The following is a 26,113-nucleotide window of genomic DNA, read 5'->3' on the forward strand; positions in this document are numbered from 1 at the left end:
TTTATCTTTATTTCTTCTATGCTATAAGTTCCTATGCCTTTTCTAATGTGGTCTGGCTTACTGCAGCTTTTCCTAATTGCACAGTAGCTGTGTTATCTCTGTTATATGATCTAATCTTCTCTCTATAGTCGGCACAGTCAGGCTGAGGCAGTCAGACTGGAATGTGCAGGGCTGCTTGTGATTAGCTAGAAGCTGTACACACCCCCTGCAGGCTCTGTGTGACTAACACACTCTGCTTAGCTGAGCCTATTAGAAGCTGGTTAGTTTGTTTGTAAACACTGCCTAAAACTGGCAATTACAAGCCAGGTTTGCAGCAGAGAATGGCAGAAACAGCACAGAGGGGACCAGGAGCACATAATGAATAGAATGGTATGCTTTTTATTGTAAGAATTTCAGAGTACAGATTCTCTTTAAGGACCAGAGCCTTTTTCTCCATTCAGACCACTGCAGCTTTCACGGTTTATTGCTCGCTCATACAACCTACCACCTAAATGAATTTTACCTCCTTTTCTTGTCACTAATACAGCTTTCTTTTGGTGCTATTTGATTGCTCCTGCGATTTTTACTTTTTATTATATTCAGCAAAAAAGACATGAATTTTGGCAAAAAAATGATTTTTTTTTAACTTTCTGTGCTGACATTTTTCAAATAAAGTAAAATTTCCTATACATTTGAGCGCGAAAGTTATTCTGCTACATGTCTTTGATTAAAAAAAACCATTCAGTGTATATTTATTGGATTGGGTAAAAGTTATAGTGTTTACAAACTATGGTGCCAAAAGTGAATTTTCCCATTTTCAAGCATCTCTGACTTTTCTGCGCACCTGTCAGGTTTCATGAGGGGCTAAAATTCCAGGAAAGTACAAATACCCCCCAAATGACCCCATTTTGGAAAGAAGACATCCCAAAGTATTCAGTGAGAGGCATGGTGCGTTCATAGAAGATTTTATTTTTTGTCACAAGTTAGCGGAAAATGACACTTTCTGACAAAAAAGAAAAAAAAAAGTTTCCATTTCTTCTAACTTGCGACAAAAAAATGAAATCTGCCACGGACTCACTATGCTCCTCTCTGAATACCTTGAAGTGTCTACTTTCCAAAATGGGGTCATTTGTGGGGTGTGTTCACTGTCCTGGCATTTTGGGGGGTGCCTAATTGTAAGCACCCCTGTAAAGCCTAAAGATGCTCATTGGACTTTGGGCCCCTTAGCGCAGTTAGGCTTCAAAAAAGTGCCACACATGTGGTATTGCCGTACTCAGGAGAAGTAGTATAATGTGTTTTGGGGTGTATTTTTACACATACCCATGCTGGGTGGGAGAAATATCTCCGTAAATGACAATTTTTTATTTTTTTTTACACACAATTGTCTATTTATAGAGATATTTCTCCCACTCAGCATGGGTATGTGGAAAAATACACCCCAAAACACATTATACTACTTCTCCTGAGTACGGCGATACCACATGTGTGGCACTTTTTTGCACCCTAACTGCGCTAAGGGGCCCAAAGTCCAATGAGTACCTTTAGGATTTCACAAGTCATTTTGAGAAATTTGGTTTCAAGACTACTCCTCACGGTTTAGGGCCCCTAAAATGCCAGGACAGTATAGGAACCCCACAAATTACCCCATTTTAGAAAGAAGACACCCCAAGGTATTCCGTTAGGCGTATGGTGAGTTCATAGATTTTTTTTTTTTGTCACAAGTTAGCAGAAATTGATTTTAATATTTTTTTTCACAAAGTGTCATTTTCCGCTAACTTGTGACAAAAAAAAAAAAATCTTCTATGAACTCACCGTACTCCTAACGGAATACCTTGGGGTGTCTTCTTTCTAAAATGGGGTCATTTGTGGGATTCCTATACTGCCCTGGCATTTTAGGGGCCCTAAACCGTGAGGAGTAGTCTTGAAACCAAATGTCGCAAAATGACCTGTGAAATCCTAAAGGTACTCATTGGACTTTGGGCCCCTTAGCGCAGTTAGGGTGCAAAAAAGTGCCACACATGTGGTAGCGCCGTACTCTGGAGAAGTATTATAATGTGTTTTGGGGTGTATTTTTACACATACCCATGCTGGGTGGGAGAAATATCTCTGTAAATGACAATTATTTGATTTTTTTTACACACAATTGTCCATTTACAGAGAGATTTCTCCCACCCAGCATGGGTATGTATAAAAATACACCCCAAAACACATTATACTACTTCTTCTGAGTACGGCGATACCACATGTGTGACACTTTTTTGCAGCCTAGGTGCGCTAAGGGGCCCAACGTCCTATTCACAGGTCATTTTGAGGCATTTGTTTTCTAGACTACTTCTCACGGTTTAGGGCCCCTAAAATGCCAGGGCAGTATAGGAACCCCACAAGTGACCCCATTTTAGAAAGAAGACACCCCAAGGTATTCCGTTAGGGGTATGGTGAGTTCGTAGAAGATTTTATTTTTTGTCACAAGTTAGTGAAAAATGACACTTTGTGAAAAAAACAATAAAAATCCAATTTCCGCTAACTTTTGACAAAAAATAAAATCTTCTATGAACTCATCATACACCTAACAGAATACCTTGGGGTGTCTTCTTTCTAAAATGGGGTCACTTGTGGGGTTCCTATACTGCCCTGGCATTTTAGGGGCCCTAAACCGCGAGGAGTAGTCTAGAAAACAAATGCCTTAAAATGACTGTTCAGGGGTATAAGCATCTGCAAATTTTGATGACAGGTGGTCTATGAGGGGGCAAATTTTGTGGAACCGGTCATAAGCAGGGTGGCCTCTTAGATGACAGAATGTATTGGGCCTGTTCTGATGGATAGGAGTGCTAGGGGGGTGACAGGAGGTGATTGATGGGTGTCTCAGGGGGCGGTTAGAGGGGAAAATAGATGCAATCAATGCACTGGGGAGGTGATCGGAAGGGGGTCTGAGGGTTTGGCCGAGTGATCAGGAGCCCACACGGGGCAAATTAGGGCCTGATCTGATGGGTAGGTGTGCTAGGGGGTGACAGGAGGTGATTGATGGGTGTCTCAAGGTGTGATTAGAGGGGGAAATAGATGCAAGCAATGCACTGGCGAGGTGATCAGGGCTGGGGTCTGAGAGCGTTCTGAGGTGTGGGCGGGTGATTGGGTGCCCTAGGGGCAGATTAGGGTCTAATCTGATGGGTAACAGTGACAGGTGGTGATAGGGGGTGATTGATGGGTGATTAGTGGGTGTTTAGAGGAGAGAAGAGATGTAAACACTGCATTTGGGAGGTGATCTGATGTCGGATCTGCGGGCGATCTATTGGTGTGGGTGGGTGATCAGATTGCCCGCAAGGGGCAGGTTAGGGGCTGATTGATGGGTGGCAGTGACAGGGGGTGATTGATGGGTGGCAGTGACAGGGGGTGATTGATGGGTGATTGACAGGTGATCAGTGGGTTATTACAGGGAATAACAGATGTAAATATTGCACTGGCGAATTGATAAGGGGGGGTCTGAGGGCAATCTGAGCGTGTGGGCGGGTGATTGGGTGCCCGCAAGGGGCAGATTAGGGTCTAATCTGATGGGTAACAGTGACAGGTGGTGATAGGGGGTGATTGATGGGTAATTAGTGGGTGTTTAGAGGAGAGAAGAGATGTAAACACTGCATTTGGGAGGTGATCTGATGTCGGATCTGCGGGCGATCTATTGGTGTGGGTGGGTGATCAGATTGCCCGCAAGGGGCAGGTTAGGGGCTGATTGATGGGTGGCAGTGACAGGGGGTGATTGACGGGTGATTGACGGGTGATTGACGGGTGATTGACGGGTGATTGACGGGTGATTGACGGGTGATTGACGGGTGATTGACGGGTGATTGACGGGTGATTGACGGGTGATTGACAGGTGATCAGGGGGGATAGATGCATACAGTACACAGGGGGGGGGGGGTCTGGGGAGAATCTGAGGGGTGGGGGGGTGATCAGGAGGGAGCAGGGGGCAGATTAGGGACTAAAAAAAAAAATAGCGTTGACAGATAGTGACAGGGAGTGATTGATGGGTGATTAGGGGGGTGATTGGGTGCAAACAGTGGTCTGGGGGGTGGGCAGGGGGGGGGGTCTGAGGGGTGCTGTGGGCGATCAGGGGGCAGGGGGGGGAAATCAGTGTGCTTGGGTGCAGACTAGTGTGGCTGCAGCCTGCCCTGGTGGTACCTCGGACACTGGGACCACCAGGGCAGGAGGCAGCCAGTATAATAGGCTTTGTATACATTACAAAGCCTATTATACACTTTCCGTGCGGCGATCGGGCAGCTAGTAACCCGCCGGCGCTTCCGAACGGCCGGCGGGTTACAGCGAACGGTGGGCGGAGCCAGTCCCCGGCGGCTGATCGCGTCACGAATGACGCGATCGCCGCATAGCCACTCCCGCAGCCGCCCCCGCCGATGGGCGTATTGCGGTCGTTTGGGCCCGGACTTTGCCGCCGCCCATCGGCTGGGGGCGGTCCTTAAGTGGTTAAGTAACGTACGTGCTCCTTTCCAAAGAGTAGTCCAAAGATGTACAGGAATACAACTAGAGGGCCCAGTCCATTTTACACCACTGTGTTTCTGGGCTGAACACTGTTTCCAGTCAACACAAGCACACAGCAGCTCTTACCAAGTAATAGTGACCCAGTTTGCAGGTCATATATTGATCTGCATGTTTTGTTTGGGTTCATTGCTGTATGGCCCGAGATGTGGGGCGTTTTTCTTATTTGGCTGTGTACTCATTTTTACATTTATGGAGTGCACTAAGAGTATTTTTATGCACTGCCACTTTATCTCTGGATACTAGGGATGATCAATGAGATGCAAATTCTTCTGAAATGATACACATTTTTATGCAAATGTATGCAGTTTGAAAATGCTGTGTTTTTGTGGTGATCGGACAGTGTTTAACCCAGGAACTCAGTGGTGTGAAATGGACTGCACCTGAAGTTGTATTGCTTTGGAATATAAAAGGAAATAAGGCATCCTCCATATCCCTCTCTATTTGTGTCCTTTAACTGATTGCGAACAGACAGGCTCTGACTGTTTTAAGGACAAGAGCCTTTTTCATTTATTCACTTCCTGGTCACTGTGGCTCACAGTGAAATTAGCTCTTGACCCGAGTATGGAGCTCAGCTGTCTTTAGACAGCTCAGTTTTGTACAGTCAGGGAGGTGGTGTTGTGTCCTGTGAATAGGACAAGGCTGGGTTAAAATTACTAAACCGAGAAAAGGCAGCAGATAGGTCGGCACCAGATGCTGACTTGGCAACTCTTGGAGGGTGATCAGCAGTGTCCCGATATGCCTCCGAACAGCAACAATTCCATAGGTCAAGCTTGTAGACAACAGAATCCGGGCACCATCAGGTTGCGACGCAAACACCATGCTTTTATTCTTTACTCAAACACATACAGACATTAGGCATATAGAAGCGGCCTGACAGCCATTTTGAGAGAACACTCGCTTCCTCAGAGACCAGACAACAATCTTGTTGTCTGGTCTCTGATAAAGAGTGTTCTCGCGAAACGGCTTTCAGGGCGCTTCTGTATACCTAATGTGTTTGAGGAAATAATAGAAGCAAGCACAGTGTTTGCATCGCAACCTGATGGTGCCCGGATTCTGTCTACAAGCTTGACCTGTGTTAAAATTACATTGCATTAGGCATGGGCAGCCTCAAGTGCGGCTTAGTTTTTACTGCTTGGCCCGAACTAGTTAAGTGATTTTTTTTCCATTTCCTACTGGATCAGTTCTGGTGCAGGAGGAAAATACCATGGAAAGGGTTTATCCAAGATTATGGAGGGGCCGGGCCTTACATCTCGACCAGTACAAAGAAGACAAAACATACTTGATGCAAAGGGAGGGTTGGAGGTAACATTTGGGGGGCCTTCACTTCTTGATGAGGATCTGTTAAGGGGTAATGAAATAACTAAAAAGGGATGCTGGAAGCTGTGTTGCTGTAGAGCCATCTTGGCGCTCAAATGAGTGACACTGAGATCAAACGTTCTCCAAAGAGGCCCCCAGCAGTCATGTAATAACTATTACACTGTTCCAGCATTTGTTTGCAGCAAATGGTTTCATTTGCTTCCCCAACTTAAGATCTGTATGGGGGTAGTTTGCTTGCAAATTCTTTTGTAATTAAGCTTTTGTACACATGTAGTTTGTATACATACCAACATATGCATTGTATTAGTTAAAGACCAATATAGTTTACAAAACATGAAAAAGCAGGGTTTCCATTACATAACATGTCTTAAAATAACATGTCCAGATGAGCATTTGTTTTGCTTCGAGTTTGGAGTGAATTTTGGTATGCACTTTTAATTATAGGAATCAGATTAATATTACTTGAGCAGGACTTTAATGCTGTAAATGGTGAAAAATTAAAGAACTGTACAGACTTTAAAGAGAACCCGAGGTGTGTTTAAAGAATGTTATCTGCATACAGAGGCTGGATCTGCCCATACAGCCCAGCCTCTGTTGCTATCCCAAACCCCACTAAGGTCCCCCTGCACTCTGCAATCCCTCATAAATCACAGCCGTGCTGTGAGGCTGTGTTTACATCTGTAGTGTCAGTCTCAGCTGCTCCCCCGCCTCCTGCATAGCTCCGATCCCTGCCCTCGTCCCTTCCCTCCAATCAGCAGGGAGGGAAGGGATGCAGGTGGGGACTGGAGTTCTGCAGGAGGCGGGGAGAGCAGCAGACTGACAATATAGAGATAAACACAGCCAGCTCTGACAAGCTTGTCAGCAGCGTGGCTGTGATTTATGAGGGATTGCAGAGTGCAGGGGGACCTTAGGGGGGTTTGGGATAGCAACAGAGGCTGGGCTGTATAGGCAGATCCAGCATCTGTATGCAGATAATATTCTTCAAACCCACCTCGGGTTCTCTTTAAAGGAAACCTGAGACATGCATACTTCATGATTTAACTACTTACTAGCTTACTCCAGCCCCACGTGGACAGTAGGCTCGGTCACTGTCCTTCCTGGATACTCAGTAGTCCTCTGGTGGGTTCATTGAATTGTCCAGTCTCTGCTAGTTGTACTCCACTGTGCTAAGCCGCGTGTGCGCAGGGAAACATGACTGACGGCAACTGGAGAATACAATGGAGCTTACCATGAGACAACGGAATGGCCGAGAGGATGGAGAGGAAAATCATGCAGTAACGTATGTCTCAGGTACACGTTAAACTGTAGTCTGATTACAATTTGCAATTCTGTGTACAACCACCTCGAGCTTTGGAAAAGCTGCACAGTTGAATTTGTGTCACTAATACTTTGGAAGGCAAGGTGGGCGAGTCTTGGTGAAATACTGTAATGTTGAGATGGGAAATCACACCCACTCATTCAGTTATTCCCATATATGGCCAGGAACAAATCTGGCACCTTTCCAGACATCTAATTGTCACTTGAGCTAACTATTGCTGGTCTGGTCAGGTGGTGCCTGATAAATGCATTGTAGGTAACTTAGTGCCGAAAATGGGAAAACTGTTTTTAGTAACTTAACCACACTAATAAAGTTGCATGTGGTTAATCCTAGAAGGCCTGCAGTTGGCTAGATGGACCAGTAAGCCCTCTGGTGTTAATGGCACAACATCAGATTGGTGCAAACTGTTGCATAGTGGCAATGATTTATTGTAGCTAGATGTTATGGTGTTCCAATTAGACCAGGGGTCCCCAACCTTTTTGAGCCCGGGGCCCCCTATACCGACCAAACTTTTCTCTGGGGCCCGGGGGAGGGGGGCGGGGATTTGGGGGTCGTGGTTAGTGGCGGTGGCAGTCCCCCTCCTGCCTTTTTTCCCCCGATTGTGAGTGTAGTATATACACTCGGCCCCTCAGAAAAACTGCCCAGGGACCACCAAGGGGGCCGCGGCCCCCAGGTTGGGGACCCCTGAATTAGACAATGGCTGTATCTTAATCTGACGGACCATGCAAGGCCTTCATGGTACTCTCTCCATAGGTAATTAAAATCAAACAAACCCAAAATTGGTTATAGTTTACACTAAAATAGGGTTTAAAAATGTAACTATTGTGTTTAAAATTTAAAAAATATGGTTAAACTATGCTTACCTGGAGCTGTACATTCGTCCATACAATTGCAGGACCTGTACTTTGGATTTCTGTTTAGAAGGTAGGGTCTAGAAATCCTTCTTCCCATAAGCTACAAGTCTATAGTGGTCTGTGCTAGCATATTTATTTATTTATTTAATTTATTGTATTTATAAAGCGCCAACATATTACACAGCGCTGAACATTAATTTAGGTTACAGACAATATTTAGTGGTGACGTACAGCAATATGACACTACAGGAATACAAGAAAACCAGATCACACAGCACAGTATGAGTACCAGGTAATGCTTAGTCAGTCACTGGATGGGAGCATGAAGATTAGGCAATTTAGGTTCACTCAGGTGCATAGCATGGGTGCACAGTAATGGAGGTGCATGATCAGGTAGGACACAAAAGGAGGAGGACCCTGCCCAAAGGCTTACAATCTAGAGGGAGAGGTAGGGACACGAGAGGTAGGGGACCAGAGTTCAGCTGTGGGTTTAGAGCACTTGTGAGGGGTAGAAGGCCAGAGTGAAAAGGTGAGTTTTGAGGGCTTTCTTGAAGATGTTAAGCGCATAGTGACTGACACAAGCGCTTGCACATCTTGTGTACACTGAACTGAATCTAAATGAGGTGACTGGTGGACTGTGCAGCTAAAGAAACAAATGTGCAAACTATTTCCATGCTCCACCCTCATCACTGCCTCTGTCACCAGCCTTTGCCACCACTGGCACCTGTTCTCCAATAGAACAATAGAGGCCAGATTACAGTTCCAAAAATGCTGAAAAAATGTAATCTGGCCTCTATTGTTCTTCCTGGTTTGGGAGTTACTTGTTCATTCCTGATTGACCTGTCATTCAGCTAAATCTAGATGGGTCAGGAAGCAAATTCTACTGCGGTGGCAAGCACATTTCTCCCACGATAAAGGTATTTTTTCTGCTTATTTGTTTTAATACACTGTTTGTATAGTCACTTTATGGTGGAAACCTTTTTTCCCCCTTGTGTAAGGTCCAGTATTTACCATAGAGTTGAGGCTAAAATTATTAGTCCCCCAAGAATTATGGAACATTTTCCTAAACTTTCCAATGTTTGCAGCATTGATGTAACTTGTTGTACTCAAGCATTCACCAGTGCTATGTAGTAGCTTTTTGTACATTTTGTAATATAAAATATTTTTTTAGGCTTGCTTTATATCAAATCTAGTAAAAAATGGGGTAAAATATTAACTCTGTGTTAATGCTTGCTTTCAAAACACACTCGCAGTAATTAACCAATCAGCTTTGAAACCACACCTGTGCAGTCAATAAGCTTCCTAACACCACCTGGAATCGGCTTCCTAACATTCAGTTAGCATAAAAAGCCTGAACATGAGGGACTACTCGCCATGCTAAAGACAAAGAAAATTAGTCTGGAGCTCAGAAAAATTATGGTAGAGGCTCATGATAAAGAGAGTCGCTACACTGCCATTGCCAAGCGATTCACGGTGTTTACAACTGCTGTACATTGCATCATTGCCAAGTACAAGGAGACAAATTCTGTAAGAAACAAACTTGGCTTTAACCACTTCACCTCAAAGGGGTTTTCCCCTTAAAAAACTAGAGCAATTTTCACCCGTCAGCGCTCCTTTCATTCATTCACCTATAACTTTATTACTACTTCTCACAACGAAACAATCTATATCTTGTTTTTTTCACCACTGATTAGGCTTTCTTTGGGGGGTACTTTTTGCTAAGAATTTTTATTCTAACTCAGTTTAAATGGGAATAAGAAAAAAATGTAAAATATTCATTATTCCTCAGTTTTCGGCCATTATAGTTTCAAAATAAAACATGCTACTGTAATTAAAACCCACACATTTTATTTTCCCATTTGTCTCGGTTATTGCAATGTTTAAAATGTTTCCCTAGTACAATGTATGGTGCCAATATTTAATTTGGAAATAAAGGTGCGTTTTTTCAGTTTTGCGTCTATCCCTAATTACAAACCCATAATTTATAAAGTAATTGTAGTATACCGTTTTATATATATATATATATATATATATATATATATATATATATATATATATATATATATATATATATATATATATATATATATATATATATATATATAAAAAAAAGTTCAGTCCCTAAGGTAACTATGTATTTTTTTTTTTTATTTGTAAAAAAAATTTTATTAAAAAAAAAAGGGTAGCTTTAGGGGAGTGTGGGAGGTCAGGGGTTAATTTAAAAAGAAAAAAGGGAACTAAGGATCATTAACTGAAAAAAGCAGGAATGTAATATTACAATTTGGCCACAAGATGTCCTCAGTAGTGACTTCAGCTTACCGTACTATTAGTACGGAAATGGAAGCACTACGTGGGCGTGATTTATGAATGGCAGAGCCGTCTGAATAGACGGCTGCGGCCATTCACAGAGGGATATAGATAAATGAATGGGATTTGTTTTCCCATTCATTGATCTAGCGGCTAACGATCGAGGTAATGAGTGGCGGTGCAGGGGGCGTGGTGGGAGGGACGTAGTAGCTACGCCCCTGCATAGAGTTGTGGCATTTTGCAGGGGCGTAGGGGCAGGGGCGTAGATGTCACGAAGGAGGCCCAGCCATCTGCCAAGATGATAGTTGAAACATCAACTCCAGAAGAGGCTAGGTCCTCAACAAACAGTTTTGAGGGCTCTTCATCGTGGTGGGCTTCAGGGCCATCCTCCCAGAAGGAACACCTTTATTCAAAGAGCAGCTCATCACAGCCCTACTCAGGTTTGCCTGTGAACATTTGAAAGGTAAAGATGTTTTGGAAGTCTGTGCTTTGCCTGATGAAACTAAACTGGAACTGTTTGGGCACATGTATTTTGCTTATGTTTGTTGAAGAAAGGGAGAGGCCTTCTTTCCTAGGAACATAATTCCACAGTTAAACATGGTGGTGGAAGCATCATGCTGTGGGGCTGTTTTGCAGCCTCAAGCACAGGGAGCCTTATTTAGGTGCATGGCATCATGAAAAAAAAAGTTGACATTTTGAGGGAGAATATGCAGAAATGTGCTCGTAATCTAGGCTTAGGTCGTTGCTGGGTCTTCCCAACAAGACAATGACCCAAAGCATAGATCGAAATAAGTCCAACTGTTCCTCAAGAATACCAAAACAAAGATACCGAAGTGGTCAGCACAGAGCCCAGACCTCAACCCTATTGAGAATCTGTGGTGGGTGCTCAAATTGAATGCTCTGAAACCATGCAATTTGAACCAGCTAGAACAGTTTTTAAAATGGAAAAAATGGGCCAAAATCCCTCAGGAGACCTGTGCCAACCTAGTAAGGATCTACTGTAAAGGTGCGTACACACATGCGACTATATTCGTTTGAAACGATTGTTCCCCGATTGTTTCAAACGACGATCGTTTAAAAAAAAGCAACCAACGATCATTGTCTAACGACGGACGAGCTAGATCGTTAAAAACGAACGATCTAGCTTGGCGGATTTTTACCAACGACGATCGTTTGCAAAAGTAGTACATCGTTTGAAACTGTCGTTCGTACTAGGCTTGACATGCGCATTTCGCTATTTCTCCATGAAACTTCTCATTTTTATACGCAAGCGCAATAGTTGCTTTACGTGATGTAACGTTCGTTCTAACGATCAGATAGTTACACACAATTTAAAACTAACTTTACTTAGGTCGTTCTTTCATCAATTAAAAGTTCGTTCGTCGTTCTCAACGAACGATCGCTGTCGCATGTGTGTACGTAGCATAAGATTGTCAGGAAAAAGCAGGAAAAATACCGCTCCACTCACAGAATGGAAAACAGTGCTGGAGTAAAGGGGCTGCCCAGCCCGGAACACTGTATGAAGCAATCAATGTCCGCACAACGTTTCCAAAAATCCAAAAATTATTTATTCAGGACGTATCCCAATCATATAAAAACGAGTACAGTACTTAGACTGACATGTTTCGAACCATCCCGGTTCTTAATCATAGCCATTTTTATGACTTACATCCACATGGTTTTTTAGGGGATGGTGGGCGGGACCAGGAAGTGTGACAAACCGGCCAAACCCAGTAAGGGTGGTATCAAGAGGTCCGCACACTCAGAAAAGGTCACCACAGCAGCCTCTACAACACATTTAAAATTTATGTTAAAAACCTACAGAAATATAAAAAAAATCGCTCCTGCTTTATCTTGTCCTTGATGTTGTTTTTTGTTTTATGTTTCATCTATATCCATTTCTCATTGAAATGATTCCATAATGTATACAATTATCTTGCTTTGCTATATATTGATCTGTCTTCATCTCAAGTGCGCTTTTCCTTTCTTGGTTTTTTTTATATTTAATTTTTGGATTTTTGGAAACGTGCGAACATTGATTGCTTTATAAGATTGTCAGTTGTGGCTCAGAAAGCATACACTTTTGACTTTTAATGGCCAGGGGTCTAATCAATTTTGGATGTCTCATGTTTTCCTTTTTTTGTGAACCGGCTATCAATAAAATATCTTAATTAAACTTAGTGGACATTTGTTATATTATATATTTGTTTCCAAAATAACAAACACTTGTTAATGGTTATTTTCATGAAGATCTCAAGAGTGCTGTCTAATTTCATGAGGGGAGCTAATAATTTTGGCCTGAGCTTATATGATGCTGCAGAGTTGCATCTTTTAGACGTATTTATCCTCCTGCTGTTTTACTATGAATTGCTGCCTCGAAGGCCTATTATTAAAGTAATTGAACCATTTAAAAAAAAAAAAAAAATCAGATCTAGCAAAATGTAACATACCTTGGGGTAATTTACTAAATGAGAAGTAATACGTTGCAGTATGCTCACTTCATATATTAACTTGGGTACAGAGGAATTAAACAGATTACTATGTAAACCAATGATGGACTCATCAGTTGCTGGTCTGTGTAGGTGTTATGACAATGCCTTCTGATGGTGCATTAGATAGGCAGATAGAAAGACCAATAGAGGCACTCCTTGTATAGGTGTTATGACAATGCCTTCTGATATGGTTTTGGCATACTCCTGAGTTATGCAATTTTTGCTTGTTTCAATATGATTGATTTGATTGTGTCCAGCTTTCCCGTTTGATATTATGAGTGGCATCACACGGGTGATGCCCCACCTATTCCCTCATTGAGAATAGATCAAACTGGCATTGAAATGCTTAGTGCGGGTGGCTGCACTGCTGTCTATTCCCCCAATGCACCTGATTGGTGGTAGAATGTTTAAACTTGTAGAGCAGAGATGGAATTATGCGTTTCACACCACTTTAGGGTACCAGGTGAGTTAGCATTCACACAAGCATCAAAGACTATCTGTATTGTTAAAATCGCACAAAAGTAAACCTACCAGTGCGTTAGGGGACATCTCCTATTCCCCTCTGTCACAATTTCGCCGCTCCCCGCCGCATTAAAAGTTGTCAAAAAACAGGTTTAAAAAGTTTATAAACAAACAAAATGGCCACCAAAGCCGGGAAGTAGGTTGATGTACAGTATGTCCACACATAGAAAATACATCCATACGCAAGCAGGCTGTATACAGCCTTCCTTTTGAATCTCAAGAGATCATTTGTGTGTTTACCCCCTGCAGCTCTCATCCACTGAAGAGTGATAGGCTGATTGTTTCTTCCTGCAGACAGCTCTGCCCAGTGTTATGTGACAGCCCAGGCAGCCAGCTCCTTTCACAGCCTAAAGGTGCGTACACACGCCAGGCAGATCGATCAGAAACAGCCTTATCAGTCTGCAGACAGTCTTGTACACACACTGTACTGTCGCTGGAACACCTGCCCAGCGGGAGGGTCTGACGGGCCCGTCGTTCCCTGTAATCCAGCGTGTGTACGAGGCTTTACAGAGGACGATTTATCCAGCTTGTAAAAGATAAGAGAGCAGAGAGACTGCCTAATGTAAATAACACACGGGAGTGTGCAGTGCAGTTTCTAGGTTAAATGCTTTTTTACTCTGTGCACAAGCACTTTATTTTACTGGGCATGTGAGGACCTTGCTTGTGCATGCCCAGTACAGATACATTTGCTCGTTTGCGTTCTGAAAGGAAGATACAGGAAACCCCTGGACTATCCTGCCCTTCCATTGAGTCACCACAGCTCCCAGCAAGCCCTACCTCCATTATAGAAGTACCACAGTTTCCAGCATGCTTTTTCCTTCCACAGAGACACCACAGTTCCCAGCATGCTCATCCTCTTCAATAGAGGTACCACAGTTCCCATATAGTATTGGATTCTCCCTAGGGCCTCAAGAGATGGCTGAATTGTGGTCCCCTGCAGAAAATTTTCAGTGGAGCGCACTGTCCTGTCCGGCTGGCTTGCTCCTCTATGTGCTTCATACTCGTGGGCGCCTCATCTGACCTGATGGCATGAACATACTCCAGTGGTGTCAGAAATGAGGTGCATGCGAAGGTGAAAAGCGAAAAACCTGCAGAGAAGCGCACCATCCAGACAGGTGTCTGTGTGCTCTGCTACGAATACTCAGAAGCTCCAAGGGACCACTATTCACTGGAAGACCAGAAGGGTTCGCCAGCCGGCTCTGGGGCCCTAAGGGAAATCACAATTCTATATGGAGGAGAAGGGGCATGCTGGGATCTGTGGTGCCTCTATAGAAGGAAGGTGCATGCTGGGACCTGTGGTGCCTCTGTGGAGGAGCATGCTAGGAGCTGTAATGCCTCTATAAAGGGGAGGGAGGAAGAGGCTTGCTGGAAGCTTTGATACCTCTACAGAAGGGAGGGAAATGCTGGCAGCTGTAGTATCTGTATAGGCTGGGAGCAGTGGTACCTTTATACAAAGGGGAGCTTGCTGGGAGCAGTGGTACCTTTATACAAAGGGGAGGGGGGCTTGCTGGGAGCACTGGTACCTTTATACAAAGGGGAGGAGGGCTTGCTGGGAGCAGTGGTACCTTTATAGAAAGGGGAGGGGGCTTGCTGGGAGCAGTGGTGCCTTGAGAAGGGAATAAATGGGCCCCCTAATGATGTGGGGTGGGGAAGGGGTTGTCAGGACAGAGGAGCAGGACAAGTACTCACAGCATGCAGGCCAGGGGGGCACAGGCAGCAGACACATCCTGTCCGTTTGGCTGAACACTCTCCCCTTCCCCGACACCATGCTTTGGACTCGGACTCTTGGAGCGGAGGGGAGAAGGAAGAAGCTGCCTGGGACACTCTCTTCAGTAAGTTATCCCAGGCCAGGCTGTCAGAGATGAGCTGCAGGCAAGTGTCATGTCTACAGCTGTGTGTTTGCTCTGCCCACCGCTCTTCCACCAGGAGAGTCATTCCCTGCCACCCAGCTTCCCTGCACTTAAGAGCCCCCTGCCCGACCAGCGACCACACTATCAGTCATTATGGCAGCCAGCAGGAACCTGCGCCTCCCCCCTTCTCACTGACAGCAGCCATATCAGGAGGAGAGCACAGTGACAGGTCAGATAGATAAGGAGTTGAGCGAACTACTGACCGGGGGTGGCTCCTGCGGCTGCCTCTGTTGCATCATCCAGGAGTGAGGATGCAGAAGGGATCCAGTCAGGGAAACACGCGTGGTCAATGGCAAGTCATCTCCTTCCAGAGCGCCCTGACACCTGCAGTTCCCCCACTGTACGTCAGTGTCACCACGCATTGGTCATGTGGTGTTCACTTGACGTTAGGCACGGCTGGCAAGGCAACAGGATGCAACAGGATGCCCAGGAGGAGTGCAGAGCGGTGATCACGCTGGTCTTCTTGGGCTAGGCTGCACTGCGTGTCACCGTCTTTCTATTGGTCTGTACTTCTGCCAGCGCCCCCCTGCTGCACTGCGCCCCGGGCAGTTGCACGTACCGCACGCCCCAAAAAACGGCCCTGGGAGTGTGCATAGAGGGGGCGTGCATAACAGATCAACACTGAAGAGTTGGCAGCCTTCCAGACACAGCAGAACAAATCCAACGGGAAAGATAAGTTGATTTATTACAGAGATAGTGATAGTAGAAAGTGCTGCAGTAAGCCAGAGCACATTAGAATAGGTTTAGGAACTTGTAGGATGGTAGAAAACAGGATGAAATTTTTGTTAGTCTCTTTAAGAGCAGTACATTTAATCAGCCAGTAATTTGTTATACAGAGCGATAGATGTGCATGCAGCAAACCTGAGCTGAAAATTCAGAGTAAAATCTAATAACCTGCTGTTTTTCCCTTTAGATTAACTTACCTTCCTACCATCCTTGTTTTTGCACCATTCTGGTTCTCCACTCTTCTTGATTCTTCTTGTCCTCCAGAAGTCCCTCTGTCTTCAGCTGCACTAGCGCAGCACAGATGTGGCCGTGGATGTTTATACGTTTAATGGAATGTGTGAGGTAAAAGGGAACTGCTCATGCATGCCTTCTTTCCTCCATGCAAGAGTGGTTTCCTTTTTACTAGGCATGCGTGGTTCATGAACTCACACATGCTCATTTAAAGTATGCTTCTTCACTGTGACGTCTGGGTTATATAATCTGTATGTATAACAGTGAAATATGTGCAGCTGCAAGTAATCAAAGATGGGAAACTAAAACAGGAAAGGATGGCAAGATGAAGATCCTATGCAACTCTTTTTAGAAGTCTTTATTGTGGTGCTCCAACATTCTCAAACTCTAAAGTACTTTCAGTATATATTCACTAATGCCAGTAAAGTGTAAATGAAGATTACTTGGACACCTCCCACAAACACTGTTTTTATGTTTGTTTTCTTGCAGGTTGGGACCACATACAGACTATTGATTCCTTACTGAGGAAAGGTGGATACAAAGCTGCAATCAGTAATGACTTCAGGAAAACTATTAAACTGACCAGGTATAATACTGAATAGCTTTAAATTGTTATACCTATAAAAATGTCGCGATATTCAGATCTTTTAAGGCTAGGTTCACAGAAGGGTGTTGTGTTGTAAAGTGGCAACGCGACATTACAATGCAGCAAAAAGTGGTAAGGCAGATTAATACTGCCTAAAGTAGGTACAGGGAAGCATACAGGCAATCAAAAGTATGCTTTCCTGTACCTGGTAGCCAGTGCGCTACCATAATGCTATATGTTACAATGAAACGTGAACGTTGCATACACTTCTCAGTGCCGAAGCTGCATTATAAAACTTTATAATGCAGCACTGCAACATCCTATAGTGAAGCTAGTTTTAAATAATGTGTCTTAAATGTGTGAATGTATAGTCTCTCAATACTCTTGTTTGTTCTTTCTCACTGTGGCCTCAATTCACGGAGCATTATCAAACGTTTATCAAACACTTTATCAAACGTTTGAGAATTTTCCTCATGGGTAAAATCTCATTTTGAATTCACTAAGGTGTTATATATTTGTTGAACGTTTTATCGGTAAAACATTCGATAAATATATAACACCTTAGTGAATTTAAAATTAGATTTTACCCATGAGGTAAATTATCAAACGTTTGATAAAGTGTTTGATAAACGTTTGATAATGCTCCGTGAATTGAGGCCTGTAAGTGTTAAAGGATCCAGGGTTATAAATCAGTTTCTCTACAGTTGGACTGCAACTCACTGATCTCTACCTAGGTTTTTAACCACTTAAAGACCGTAGGCTTACACCCCCCTAGTGACCAGGCTATTTTTTACAATTCAAGCCACTGCACCTTTAAGGTCTCGCTGCAGGGCCGTGCAATTCAGCACACAAGTGATTTCCCCCCCCCCCCCCCCTTTTCTGCCCACCAACAGAGCTCTGATCGTCCCTGTGATTTATTTTTTTCCCGAATTTTTTTTTTTTACACCCTCCCCCTGCCAGCCAATGACAGCGATCAGATGTCATAGGCATTAGCCTATAAAAGCTGGTCGCTCTTGTGCCTCCCCAGGGGACAGCCGAGTGGCACGGCTGTCGCCAGTACAGTGCTGCCGTAGATCGCAGCTCTGTACAGTGTAAATTGACTGTCCAAGTGGGGATGCGCGCGTGCGATCCCCTGCAAACCATGCCCCCAGCACTTAACGCCAATTGGCGTTATGTGGTCCTGGGGGAGCCGCAAAGTTCACACCTCTCAGCGTGACGCGGTCATTGGGTAGTGAACTATTCTTTCAAATGTTATGTTTCAAATATTATAAATGCCTGGTGGGGCATGATTGAAAAGTCTGTTAATTTAAACTGTTAAATCTAAAAGAAATTTTAGTGAATGGCCCATTTGTAGGCTAGATTCATAGTGGTTAGTTGCGTTGCATAATTCTGCATGTCATCTCCCTGCCCATATAATTCTATGAGGCTGTTTACAGTACTGCGTTGTAACGGATTGCGTTATTCTAACTCGCTACATGCGGGCTTCATAGTAAAGTCTATGTCCGGTGTCCATTTCAGTTCACTCTCATGTGCGTTATGTAACTGAACACTGGGAATCAAGCCTCAGAATCCTCTCAACCGAAAGTCACTGTGGTTTCTCAGGTGAATAAAGAAGGTAATCTGCATACTGGCACAATAAGCTTGAGATTCGTACTAATGCTCATTGATGACAGAGCCATATGAAGGTTTGCGGTCATGATTATAGTTTACCCATCTGCAGTGCAGTAAGCAAGGTATAGCTGTGGATTACAAATAGTGACCTTCTAGTATTTATGCCCATAGATGTAGGGGATTAGATATTCTATAGCAGACTTTGTGGTCCTCTTTACTTCCTGCACATCCTGTGTAATCTGGCGACCACAGCGCTGGTCTCACTGGGGCTGTCCTTGTACTGCCCTGACCTACATTTCATCAACTTCATTAGTTGCCAAGCTGTTAGGTTACATTGCACAGAGGATTTCATGGGCAGCTCAGATTGCTGATTTCAGGGAGGTTTTCTTTTAGGCTAAGCTTACAGAGCATTTTCTTTAAGCACGTTTACTGTAAATTGACCAGTTAATTAATTCTGCACTGCTGATGTTTGTATCAGAGGTGGGACATGAGTTTATGAAAGTATCATCCTACTTTTTATGTGCACTTTTTTCTTTTTGTACCTGTTTACATGCTCTGAGCTGATAGGAAAGCTTTGCTGCTGTGGTTGGAAAATGAGTTGCCCCTTCAGTTGTATTTAATGCTGGTGATTTGCATGAATATGAAATGGTTCACTATACTTTTGAGCATGCATTACTTGTGTGAACAGAGTAAGGGCCAATTCACACTGGCATTAAAAAAATGGTCCATTTAGCATCACTAAATGGACTGGATCCTTTCACATTACTCTGTTAGGGATGGTGCAAACCAGAGCGGTTCTGGAGCGTTTTTAAAAACGCTAGCTGTTTGAAAACTGCTTGGGTAATGTATTTCAATGATATGGTGCACACCAGAGCGGTTTGTTTTTTGGCAAACTGTGTTTCTGCCTCAATGTTGAAGTATAGGAAAGTGGAAAACCGCCCTGAAAAACGCTAGATCAGAGCAGTTTTCCAGGCATTGTTACAGAAGCTGTTCAGTTACAGCTTTACTGTAACAATATATGAAATCTGCTACACAAAAACGCTCCCAAAAACACTAGGCATGTTTAGAAAACTTCTCTAAACATGCACAAAATTGCTCTGAAAATCTGCTTCAAAAACCTCTAGCGTTTTTAAGGATCTGCTAGAGGTTTTTGGTGTGCACTGGCCCTGTGAATGGATCCGTTCGGCCTGCTCTGTCAGAAAGAGCACAAGTTTGGAGCGGCTGAGGGTTTTCCAGATACATTGAATGCATTGCATTGACTGCAGACTAATGGAACAGAGGGCTGAACGGATGAAAAACTGCCCAATTAAAAAAAAAAAAAAAAAAATTGGGAGAAGGGGTAGTTAATGGAGTGCATCTTATGGAGCGGAAAAATACAGTACATATCAGTTTGGCCATTAAGTGTGAGCTAGGATGATGGAACCAGCTGCATTTTACTTTTTACCATACACTACTCCCCCCTTGTCACATCATGACTAAGGGACCTTTCACATAAAGCACATTGCAATAAGTTAGCAGCACAACGTAGCCTCACTGGCTTCAATTCACAGAAGGAAGTGCGGTAGTAGAAAGAAGTAGGTATATTACTGAATGTAGTATAATATTTTTACATTTTAACAGCAATTCATCGTTTGTTTTTTTTACCAATGAGAGGAGTGTTTGATAGGTGTACAGCGTTCAGTACTTTGTTCGGTAGTTATGCGATAATCCTGAATTTAGTCGGTATTTTTCTGTGAGAAGCAGGAAGGCAGAAAATTGTGGGTAGGAGTAGAGCAGGCAGACACTTGTAATGAGTACTGTATATAAGTATGTATGTGTGTATGTACACGCACACACGTATGTACGTACATATGTATGTGTGTATAACACGCACGCATGTACGTACGTACGTGTTGAACTCCATTAAGTAAAGTGCAAATGCATCTTGCAGTTGTACAATAATGAAATAATGCCAACTACATTTAGGTGATAAACTGCTCTTAATTCCCGCCTCCTTTTTTCCTCTGGGAATTGCATTTCTGTCAATTTACAGATTCCATACTGCACATTTACCAAACATTTAACGACCATTCCCCCGAATGGTCGTAAACTAGAATGATACTTTTCTGTGAATTCTGCTTTTGAGCTACTAAACTGCAATTCTTACTGAACGTGCGGTAATACGTTTGGTAACACTCTTTGAATTGAAGCCACTGTAAACTCATGCGTTACGCTGTTAAGGCACAGCATGCTGTGAATTAATGTCTCAGAACCACCATATTAGATGTGAAAGTCCCATAGGAATATTGATCTTTTCTGTTGCGACACAATGGACAAGGTGAGAAAGTGCTCTAAAAAGCTATAATCATTACTTTTCGCAAAGGTAAGGTTACTCCTTTATATTTATACTCTTACCGAAGGCAAACTTGCTAATGTATAATATTTTGGGATGTAATATAGTAATACGCTGTTCACCATATGCTGATATATCAACTTTTGTTTTTGTGTATTTGGTAAATTAACATGCCTTTTAAATTCATGATTTTTTTTCAAGCAGATGAAGCAGATGGAATACATTGCAGTGTTACATTTACATTAAAAATAGTTTTGCTATGGTAAATCTAAATTTAATTGTCTGGAAAGGCCATTTTCTAGATTTAATTGCTCTAATGCTTTTTCTTTTTGTCGGTGTGTTCTGTTTGTAGAAACAACTTCAGAATGATGTAAAACAAGACATGAAATAAAGCTGTATTTCAAATCAACGCAAATACATGTGCAAACCCACTGACATTGTGTAAATGGCTCCATTTAAGCTGAAATACTGTGTTGCTTTGTTGACATAGTGTTCTAGTGTACCAGTTCCCTTGAGGGGTGCTTTGTGGTGTTTTACTGTAAAGAATGACTGCATTGTAAGAATACTTTAAAAGATCTGTGTCTGAGAAAAATGGTATCTGTTGTGCTTGTACGTTGCCATAATGACTGTCTCTCTTCTCTACAGATACCGTAGTGAGAAGATGACAATGAGCTATGCCGAATACCTTTCCCATCGTCAGCACCATCACTTTCAAAATGGCATCGGGCACCCCCTCCCACCGTACAACCATTATTCCTGACACTGAGCCGCATGACCAGTCACTAGACCTCTCAGCAGAACTCTTCCCAGGAGACCCAGCTCCCTCTTGGTCTAGCTATCTCTATTACTGTACTATTTTATGATGATTGTTTCCGTTGCCCTGTTTAGTCTTAGCCTTATTCGGCAATGCTAATCAGGGCAACGGGTGGGAAGACATGAAGTACCCACAATGAATTTTTTGTCAACTTTTTTTATTAAAAATTTTTGAGCTACTGAGTTTTTTTGCAGCATATATATTTTTCTTTTACTTTTTTCTTACTCTGTTTTACAGATTTTTTCCCCTAACCTTTCCCTTCTGATCAGAGTTTCTCAATGATTGTGGATGGAAGGAGACTTTAAATAATGAAGTATCTGCTATGGATATTTGAGTTTGGTGTGTGCATTTAGTTTTGTGACTGGTACATATCTATTTTTTTTTTTTCAGTTCAGTTTGGACTTCTGAGGTAGTATGCATTGCTTGCCAGGAGTGTTTTTTTATGGACTAGGGCTGTAGCAAATTGTGTTTAGACATTTCCACAGATCTTTTAACTAAATATTAGAGGAGGAGCATGCCAACATTTCATTTACTTGGTTTATAATTTGTTTGGCCCTCCTTTCCCATAGCTGAGAATCTATAGCTGATGCATTAAATTATGGCAGCAGAGATGAGATGGGCGCAGGTGCTGGCAGCTGTTATGTTTCAGGCCTACCCCTGAATTTAGTCTTGTTGTGAGTACTGTTACTCACAGAGATCAGGACTCGATACCTCAGGCGATCGTTCAGGACCAGATACTGTACAGACGTGTCACAAGCCTAGAGGCTAGTGACACATCTGTTATGGAGGGTTGATGCATAGTGCACATCTGAGAGTCTGCCAGTGAGCAGGAAGTGAAATGCAATGCATTAAGGGGTTTTGGCATTCCTATGGATCCAGCGGGAGGTGTGCTACAATCTAAGCTTCGACTGTCCTTAACGTCCACGTTCACAGAGTTTAATATAGAGTGAGTTAAGTAGCTTGTGCGTAGCAGGACACACACATACCAGTGTGCTCGTCCGCTTAATCTTAATGCTAAGAGGCCTGTTATTACATGACTTTGTGAATCCATCGCATAATCCCTGCATTAATACTTAAAGGAAAGCTTTAGAAGAATTGAATGGAGCTTCATGGCAGCAGGCTTATTTTTCAGTCTTGTTTTTATTTTATGCCGTGTCGGAATGGAGGCTTTCGGTGTTGGGATCCTCTCTATCAATAAGCCATGTTCTTAAGGGCTTTTTCAGATTCTGCCATATGCTGCTATGCAATGTGTTGCCAGGCCCTTCAAGCATGACAGTGATCTAGAATTCACACCAGTACAATGTATAGCAGAATTATCTTCTGCCTATTAAACACGCATCGGTTAGATAAATGGGTTTGTTCTCTCCCTGCACTGTTTCCACAGCAAAATGCAAGAGAAACTTTTCAGTATAAAGGGAATATCTTGGCTCATATCTGGAAAGTAATAACCTCCTAGCAGGATTATAGTTTCCAGTAAGAGCAGGCAGGATTCCAAACCGTTGGCTTATGTATACTGTAAGGCTGCTGCAAACCAGTGAGCTTCAGAGCTCCCAAAATTAGGCAACACCATACTTTTAAAAACCTTGTTCTGTTTAGAGTGAGTGAATAAAACTCCTATATGCAGTATACTTCTAAATGACTATTTCATTATGTTCTCTTTAACATCATAGTAGGTAGGCCCAATGCACGACGGTTTGGCAACATAAGAAAATGTCTTAAACCAGGTACACATTTACAATATTTACCACCAAAAGCTATCATCACAAATGTTTCTTGTGCAGCGTTTACAGCACAAGTGCTGTACAGATCCGCTGCTTGCTCCCAACAGAACAGCATGTTTAGCTCCATGGGGAGGGGGGGACACATAATAGGCTGCATGTTGTGGGAACTTTCTTTGAAGTTCCAGTTGGAACAAAATATTTGAGGCAATGCGTCTGTTGAAAGCCAAGGAGGAGGACAGTAATGTCTGACACCTGTGAGCACACTTCAACTTTTCCTCAGCGAAAACTTTTATTCATTGATCTTTTCAGCTAGAAAGCTAAAGCGCGTACATAGCCTGTTAACATCTGAATGGTTTCCGACACACTGGTTGCTTGATTCTTGGGTTTGTCCAGCCATGTGTTATGGTCCTTACACAAACTGAAGCATATTAATGGGTTTCTAAAAACGTCTTCAAATATGTGAAGTTCTACAAGATGTAGATTTAAAAAACGGGACATCAGTTGGCCCATATGTAATTTACGTTTAATCATGAGTTTTCTCTTAGGTCATTTTTCATCTTCTCTTTAAAATAACTTTTCAGCACTCTGCAATTAAAAAAGTACCAAAAAGTAGGTGGAAAAGTACTATCAAAATATTTTGATTATTTCCTTGCGGGCTGGTGGTTTAAACGGCATGTTGACAAGTTGTAAACATGTCTCCTAGGAAAAAACTCGGGAGAAAAATTGCACATGGGCCTAGTTGTCTGTCAGTCCTCCTTTGCTTGTATTAAACATACCTTGGCAATGCAAACTTGTTAGTGGTAATGGGCCTGTTAAAGATTACTTTGTAACACATTTTTAAAACATTGACATTGAGAAGTGAAATTTATTTTTTGCTAGCTTGCAGATTATGATTAACAGCTGTAATACCACTGAAGTTTTGGGGTGAAACATACTTGTGATTTTAAGATATTTCAGCTTTAGATGAAGAGCATTGAGAGCTTGCAGCCTGGAGTCCAAAACATGAGCTGTTATATGGGATATTTTTTCAGCTTCTTGGAGCTTCTGGCTAGCGTGGCTTTGTCAGGGATCAGCAAGCTTGTGGCTTTAATATTGCAGAGAGATCAGAAGTCATCTGTAGCAGTTTGGTTATGAACTTGTTTGTCACACCATGCTCCTTATGGGAATCTGTTTTTACCTTTTTCCTGATTAAGTGCCATTAGCCATTATCTTTGGTAGCTTTACGGATCTCTTGGGTACAGCGATAAGTTGACCTTCACCACAGATGAGATGATATAACAAGTGGTACCAGCATGTCTAGGAGCAATGTGTATTGCTGGGTAGCAGTTTACATAGACACACCCAGGACTCTCGCTAGCGTTGGAGAAAAGAAGCTTGAACCAGCAGTAACTGCAAATAGTAGGTAAATTAGGGTAAATCCAGTTATTGAGCTTGAAGCTGGAGTTGCTAGGTAGCGTCTGTGATCACACCTTTAGCTTAGGTTGGTTTTTGTTTAAAAGGCAAGCAGTTGTTTAACCTGTTTTGACGCTGGAATAATTTACATAACAGATACTGAGAGAGGCATGAGCCGCTCTGTAAAAAAGGTTAGTTTTGAGCTCCTTCATCCACATCATTTGCTCAGAACGTTGATCACTGTCACCTCTACCAACCCTGATTTTTGGATGCCTTAAATAAATCACTTGCTGCCAGAACAATTACAGTTACGTTTTTACTTTTTGTGTATGAGCAGCTTCCAAAGTTTGCCAGACCAATACATTGTAGGCTTCCCTGTTCGCAGAAGAAGCCATGGGGTGTGAATTTTTGTTTCTCATCATTCCTCCCCACACTCAGGTGCATGAAATTACGATTTGACTTTTTGTCTATTGGCTCCTCCCCTTGCATCATGTGATGTTCTCCTGGGGGATTATCAAGCTGCCTCTTAGTGAGAGCGCCTCCTTATGTTATTGTTTTACATCCATGAAAAGATAAAGTGAGCACAAGTAAAATGATTTTTGCTGCAAAAATAAATTTATTCTTTTATAAGTACTGGCACAGCAAAATGAATTGGTTTTGTTGGCACAGGTTGCAACACATTCTATATTTTCAGAATGAGCTTTAGGAATTCTTTTTCTTTTTATTCTTTTTTGTTTTTAAATGCTATGTATTTAAAGGTGCTAATCATCCTTGCACAAGGTCCCGTGACTGGTCATGCCAACTCGAGTTCATATCAAATTTTTTTACTAATCCTCGATATATGCAGATGTTCTACAAGATGTTTCTTACCAGTGTAATAATGCGATACTGATTAAATGCCAATCCTGCAGGTTTTGATAGCACAAGGTCAGCAATACTTCCCAGCATGGCTTAGGGGAGACCGAAACCCCCCACAAAAAGGATTGTTTGTGTGTCCTTTTGTGTACAGCTTAGTGCAAAACTGCGTTTGTCTTTTAGTAGCTGTTAATTATATCAAAATAGCGTAAAGATTGTTATGCAAGCCTGTTTACAACTGGATTCAAACCTACAATTTTATTTTTTGACCTGGGGGGGGGGGGGGGGGGGGGTCCAATATGGTTTAAATCTTGGAGCATCAGTCAAGAAGCACAACACCTGTCCAGAATCTGATTGTAACGTCTTTGACTCATGAGCTGTGCGGTAGATTTAGACCAGTACAGTTGTACATGTAGCATTGCTGTAAGTGAATGTACCCTGCTGGGATGGATGTGGCTAAGACCAAATCAGTTGGAGTTGTCAGGGGTGCTTTTTGCTTGATGCCATTTGTTACATTTTCTTAGCGGTCTCTTGAGAATGGAGAATGGAGAACGTGGAAATTGGAGTTACATGAAAACAGTAAATTTCTAACTGTTCTCTT

At 42.7% G+C, this 26,113-nt stretch overlaps 1 protein-coding gene across 3 annotated transcripts in view; it reads left to right on the top strand.

Moving 5' to 3' along the window:
• Window positions 1-25,781, top strand: part of AMMECR1 (AMMECR nuclear protein 1) — a 241,644-nt gene extending 215,863 nt beyond the window's left edge. For all 3 annotated transcript variants that reach the window (XM_068251122.1, XM_068251121.1, XM_068251123.1), the window contains 2 exons: window positions 16,691-16,787; window positions 21,376-25,781. In XM_068251122.1, the coding sequence (XP_068107223.1) occupies window positions 16,691-16,787; window positions 21,376-21,490 (212 nt within the window). In that variant the 3' untranslated portion in view covers window positions 21,491-25,781. The remainder of the gene's footprint in view (window positions 1-16,690; window positions 16,788-21,375) is intronic.
• The last annotated feature ends 332 nt before the right edge of the window (window positions 25,782-26,113 follow it).

The sequence above is a fragment of the Hyperolius riggenbachi genome, chromosome 8, assembly GCF_040937935.1.
Source record: "Hyperolius riggenbachi isolate aHypRig1 chromosome 8, aHypRig1.pri, whole genome shotgun sequence".
NCBI classification, from domain to species: domain Eukaryota; kingdom Metazoa; phylum Chordata; class Amphibia; order Anura; family Hyperoliidae; genus Hyperolius; species Hyperolius riggenbachi.